This window comes from Leptopilina heterotoma, unplaced genomic scaffold, assembly GCF_015476425.1.
Source record: "Leptopilina heterotoma isolate Lh14 unplaced genomic scaffold, ASM1547642v1 Lhet_227, whole genome shotgun sequence".
Taxonomy (NCBI): Eukaryota; Metazoa; Arthropoda; class Insecta; order Hymenoptera; family Figitidae; genus Leptopilina; species Leptopilina heterotoma.
In genome coordinates this window covers 1,189,022-1,194,968 of record NW_025110945.1, presented here as the reverse complement: position 1 = coordinate 1,194,968, position 5,947 = coordinate 1,189,022, and the positions used below count along the sequence as shown (strand labels likewise).

At 29.4% G+C, this 5,947-nt stretch overlaps 1 protein-coding gene across 1 annotated transcript; it reads right to left on the bottom strand.

The window, feature by feature from the left end:
* Positions 1-1,731: 1,731 nt before the first annotated feature.
* Positions 1,732-5,730, bottom strand: LOC122502320. The gene is made up of 5 exons (XM_043612306.1): positions 5,002-5,730; positions 3,132-3,318; positions 2,211-2,305; positions 1,974-2,109; positions 1,732-1,884 (listed from the first exon to the last, which is right to left on the bottom strand). The coding sequence occupies exons 1-5, from the start codon at positions 5,073-5,075 to the stop codon at positions 1,732-1,734; spliced, it is 645 nt and encodes a 214-aa protein (XP_043468241.1). The 5' UTR covers positions 5,076-5,730.
* Between the last annotated feature and the right edge of the window lie 217 nt (positions 5,731-5,947).

The window sequence follows — 5,947 nt, the reverse complement described above, 5'->3', positions numbered from 1 at the left end:
AAAGAAGTTTTTTTTAGAAAAGAAAAAGAAACTTACCAAAAAGTAACGTGAGCTCCAACAAAATCCTTCACTTATTATCCAATTGTAGAACAAATTATATATACATACGTATATATATATATATGAGTTATTTAGTTTTCAAATCTTATCACCACCTCACTTTAAAAAATTAAACGACAAACAGAAACGCAATTTGGAATAAAACAGAAACTTGAACGATTTGTATTTATTCTACTATCGCACAGACAATACGCACGTTAGAAAAGGCAGGCACGGACTGAAATGAATAAGCATGGTTGTCCAACGAGGAAAGCATTTTGTCACAAGGAAGTGTTTATGCGATCGGTCACGTCGGGTCGGTACTGAGCTCGCCCGTCGCGCCATTCAATCCCTCGACGGTCGTAAAACTTGTTGAACCAAAGACCTTATGAAGTTTAACGCGTAAATAATGAGGGTCGGGCGGTAGAAAATCATAAGAGAAGAAAACTGTTTCTCTTCTCCGATTTCAACCTCTCTATTTTCACTTGTCTATTTCGTCACAGGCCTATAAATAATATTCTCAGCATTAAAGATTTTATTCATTCCAAACTAAAATTCCTTCCATCAACACTATTTAGAAAATTGACTTTACTGATCTAGTAAAATTCTTTTTTAATTAAAAAGAAAAAGATATATTTTTATTACTTTGGAACGATTTTATTTAGAAATCCTGTTATGATCAAGAACTTTTAAATATTCTCTTTGAAAATATCAATTGTTTTTATAAATGATAAAATTCTTCTCTAAAGCTTAATTACTTTTAAAGGCTCGGATGGGATTCTTTTAGTATTCAGTTGCTTTCAAAATTTTAATTCTCCTCGAAAATCCAACAAATTATTTATTTTACATTTTGATGAATGAATTTTTTAATGTAGTTTTATTTAAAATGAATTTCAGTTGAAAGACTTACATAATGATTGAACTCTAGAAGGGTTCAAAACCCAAATTCTTTGAAATTTTGTATTTTTGTATTTATAACTAACTATTCTGTAGAATTAATTGAAAAAAAGGGGGAAGTTTAATTGAATCGTTGTTGAAATTGTTTAGAGTATTTACTTTAATTCAATAAATGGAATAGAAATAGATTCGATATATAGAAATAGTTTATTCCTATGGAAAACAATAATAATAAAGTTTATCTAAAAGGAAGTTAAGAGTATTAGTATCAACGCAAGATTAATAATACTCAACTCAGCGTCGGGCGTATCTAAGGTGTCAGGTTGCTTTCGTGAGACGTTGTAAATCTCTAATCCGGACCTCTGCAGCGATTAATATAAATAATAATCACTCTTAACGAAAAGAAAATTCCGAATAGAAATATGTAAAATATTTTGATTTCCTTAACATTTTCAAGACAACTTAAAAAAAAAGAATTTTTCTTTTGTTGTTGCATTTCTATGATTTTATACCTAAAATTGCACAAATTTATATTGGAACCTATGAATATTAAAGCGTTTAAACACCTATTTTTTTTAGTAACCTAAAGTTCCAGTCCTTCAGTAATTCAGATTAAAAGCATTTTATAATAAAAGGAATTTTTTATACATGAATATAATAGAACATTTTATTAAAATATTTTTATTTCCGTTTCAATCCACATCATAACCGACAGTTAAAAAGAAAATATATCAATAATTAGTAAAGGAAAATCATGTGTATGTGTGGATAATTTAAAGATAGGCAAAAGAACAGCTAAAACCAGTCCTCCTCGCTGTCTTCTGCATTGACTGTCCCTGCTTCCACTTCCTTGGTACTCTCAGCGGATGGTTCACGAACATTCTCTCCGAATATGTTACCCTCGGGCCCGACTTGCTCCCATAATTCTGGAAGATCTATACTGTTTATCTGAAACAATTAGCAAAAAAATTTTTTTTTTTAAATTTAGGTTAAAAGAAAAGAGAAAGGTATATATGTATATAAATAATTTTACTTACCAATTGCCAAGATCCAACCTGGTGGTAGACGCCTCCCGCGGTTTTGTGGAATCTTTGAACAAACGTCAACTTGAGGGTATCTGTTGAGGAAGTGAAGCCTTGGAAGGGTGGAATACTCGGCAATGCCTGAAACATGCTAAAAACATTGTAAATTAAACCTCAAAGAAAAAATTTTTTTTTTGGAAATAGAAAGAGGGAAGAGAGCTCTATAAATCCAACTTTACAAAGAAAACTAACCAAATTTTTCTGTCTTGAACAAGTTGAAGAGTGTTTTGCTCGAGTAGTTTTTTTAGAGATGAATCCTCAACCAACAATGGATGTTTGAAGATTTTCTGAAAAAGAAAAAGGGGGGTTTTCTATGATTGCAATCAGTTTAAACTTTTATCAAGAATTCAATTATTTCCAATAAATATAAAAATCTTTGCAAAAAAAAAAAAAAAAAAAAAAAAATTATTTTAACTATTTTTATATAAATAAAATTCTTTGAGCGTTTTACTTATTTTCAATACAATTCCAATTGATTTCTTCAAAGGTTTCAATTATTTTTTTTGAAGAATCCTGTAAAATCTCTCCGAGAAAATTCAGTTATTTTAGGAAATAATTTCACAAAGGTTCAGTTATTTTGGAAGCTTTTAATGAGATTCAATTCGGGAATTCAATTGTTTTCAATGACAATGGAATTTTCACTGGAATTCAATTATTTTAGATACAATTTTCATAAAATTCATTTAAGAAAATTCACTTATTTTTACAATGTTGCAAAAGTTAAATTTTATAAAATTCTTCTAAAGAATTCGGTTATTTTAAAAAATTTTGCAAAGATTCAATTATTTGCAGAAATGATAAATTTTTTTGCAGGGTTTCAATTGTTTCAATAAAAATTGAATTCTTTCGATAAAATGTCATTAAAATTATATAATTTAATTTTTGTCAAGAGTTATATTTGGGTTCTTTGGAATGATTGAATTATTTTCGGGAATTTATTTCCATTTTCTTGAAGATAGTGGAGTTTTTTTTTAATGATTTTTACTGGAAGTTTTGAAGGTGGTTGAATTTGATGGGGATTTTCTTTTAAGTGTTAAAAAATCTTGTTTATTATTTATTGTAATTGATAATTTTCCTTAATTAAATTATATTATACGAAGACATGCTACTCACAGTGGCCCAGAATCCGCGTACATAGTATTTTTGTTCGGACGCAATCCACGAGTACTCCTGGTGCCAGCAGCACCGAGAATAGGGTTTATCCTCGACAGTATTTTGCACGGTTTTATTAAAATACCACGCGTCCTCCGGACGTTTCCTGAAGGAGGCCTCTATCCATGGTCCGAATCTAATCATGAATCTAGAAGGAAATAAGGAATTGTTTTTTTTTCTTTTATATAATTTTAGATGTATGTTTATTCAGAGTTGCCACAAGTTAGGAATTTTATCAAGAGTAAAAAAAAAGGGGGGGGACAATTTTGGAATTTATGAGAAAATTCTGAATTTTGTGTCTTTTGTTCGTATTTAAATAGAAATTAGTAACAAAGAGCGCGGCTAACCTCGTACAACCTTTTATAAAATCAGCAATTTTACAAATAACAAAATTTTTTTTCCAGGGTTCAATTGTTTTCTAATTTTAATGGTTTTAATATCTGCGATTTTAATAATATTTCCCAAAAACAAATTTAATTGCAAAAAAAAAAAAATTATTATTTTTGTTATTTGAAAATTTATAAGAAAATGACAATTTTGAAGAAGTGAATTGAACAATGGAAGGTTTCAAAAAGCCCTATCTGCTTGCGAAATTTGAATTTCTTCGCAATGATTAAATTGTTTTCATAAAGAATGGTATTTCTTTCGGAATTCAATTATTTTCATGAATAATAAAATTCTATAAGTATATAGGTGCTCAATTGTTTCCATAAGTAGTGGGGAACATCGCGGGGTTTCAGTTGTTTTGGTGCGAATTTAATTGAATTTATCAAAAATGTAATTGTGTTTTGGGGGTTTTATAAAAGTTAAAATCTTAAAGGACTTTAATAAAATAATATTTAACAGTTCAATTTTAAATGGTTTGAATTAAAATTCTTCGTATAATTGAATTGATTCCAATAATAATAGAATTCGATCATTTTAAGAGAAATATATTGTTGGAATTCATCGGAAGAATTGGAGTGTTTTCACAATTGATAGGGTTATTCTTAGGTATTCAATCATTTTCAGTGCAATTATTAGAAAATTCGATTTTATTCAATAAATTAAAGAAAAAGAAAACGGAATTTTTCAAAATAAAAAAAAATTTAAATGCTTAATCAATAATTTCAATTATAAATAAAAAGGATTATTATAGGGACTTAGAGGAAAATTATTCACGTGGAATTCGGCTACCTTGAAAATTTTCAATGGAGTTCTTCCTAAATTCAATTATTTTCGTAAACAATGGAATCCTTCGAAGAGGTTTGATTATTATCAGGTTTTGATGGAATTCTTTGTAAGAATTCAGTTATTTTACATAACTTTAAATAAAAGGACAGAACTTATAATTATTTTGTTATCTTATTTGAATTGTTGAAGGTATTCAATTATAATCGAAAAGTTTTTTTTTTCTCATAAGAATTAAATTTAAAAAAAAAAAAACATGCAATTATTGAATGAGGTATTTGTTTTGTATTCGAATTGAAATTCTCGGAAAAAGGGAGAGAATTCCACTCGGGGTTTTGAACCATAATTTAACATTAGAGGTAATGTAGCGTGAATTATGGAAATGATTGAACTTTGAAAGGGGGTTAAAATGGAAATCCTTGAAAATTGGAATTTACAATCACAATATTTTTATGATAAGAAACAATAATTATCACTCGGGACACCTAAATTTGTCATGGAATATTCAATGTTACATTATTGTAACAATTTTTGTCATATTTTATAATGATATTCTCATAAGTTATTAAATTTGAAAATATTAATTCCTATAGAAAAGTAATAATGACTGAATAGTAAAAAAAAGGGGGGGAAAGAGAAAGAAAATCTTGATTCTACTCACCCTCTGTCTGAAAAAAATTGATGGCAGTCGTTTTTGCGTTGAAAGTATCGCTGGACCCTTCCTACAAAGGTCATAGGATATCTCCCTTCTTCACCGGCAATCAACTTCGTCAAGAGATGGCCTCTCAGAATGACATTCTTGTCTCCCGGAATTAGTTTGCAGATTTCTCTCCCTCTTCGAACAATATCGATAGCGTCTTCATGTTCATCCTCGAGAGACCAGGATGACCACGAATAAGAACAAGACGAAGAATAACGATCTGATTCCTTGCCAAATTTAATTTTATCTTGTTTGAAACCATTTTCGCGTTTCCTTCGAGACAGAAAACACTAACTTTCAATGAACACTCAAATTCGACACTCACAATCTAAGGTTACAAACTACACCGATCGTCGCGAAGACTGAAAGAGCACTGAACTACTGGAGTGAGGTACTGGACCACTACGAACCGACACTACGTGACTAATCTGACGGTTCCCAATTGCGTTTGTACTACTTAGGAGATGTGCGGGCGCAACGTTAAAATACAAGCGTCTAATTAAATTAAGCACCACTGGGGCAGTTCGAGGAATGTACCATGTTGCGATCAAAATGTCACGTATTTCGGAAGGGTAGTTTCAGTAGTAAGATGGAGACTAGATTTTGGCTCACATTTCAGTGCAATTACCAAAAGCCATTTTTGCGTTCTTAAAAAATTTTATGTAATAGTAGAAAATTAAGAACACAAAGAATTATTGTATTAGTTATTCGAGAAATTTTCTAGAAAATAATTCTTTGAAAATTCCCCAAATTAAAAAAAAAACAAAAAAAAACAAACAAACAAAAAAAAATAATAATAATAATAATTATTATTAAACAAATAAAGCATGCTATTTGTAAAACAGTTTTCAAAGTATATGCTTTCTGCCTTGCAATTGAAATTAGACTTGAAAGCTGTTTTATGTTT

What these genes read in the sequence shown, in the direction of transcription:
- LOC122502320 (XM_043612306.1), bottom strand. Translation starts at nt 5,075, where the DNA reads ATGACCTTTGTAGGAAGGGTCCAGCGATACTTTCAACGCAAAAACGAC. An exon ending in TACGCGGATTCTGGGCCACT is followed by an intron (nt 2,306 to 3,131) that starts GTGAGTAGCATG and finishes TTTCTTTTTCAG; the next exon opens with AAAATCTTCAAACATCCATT. An exon ending in GTTCAAGACAGAAAAATTTG is followed by an intron (nt 2,110 to 2,210) that starts GTTAGTTTTCTT and finishes CAATGTTTTTAG; the next exon opens with CATGTTTCAGGCATTGCCGA.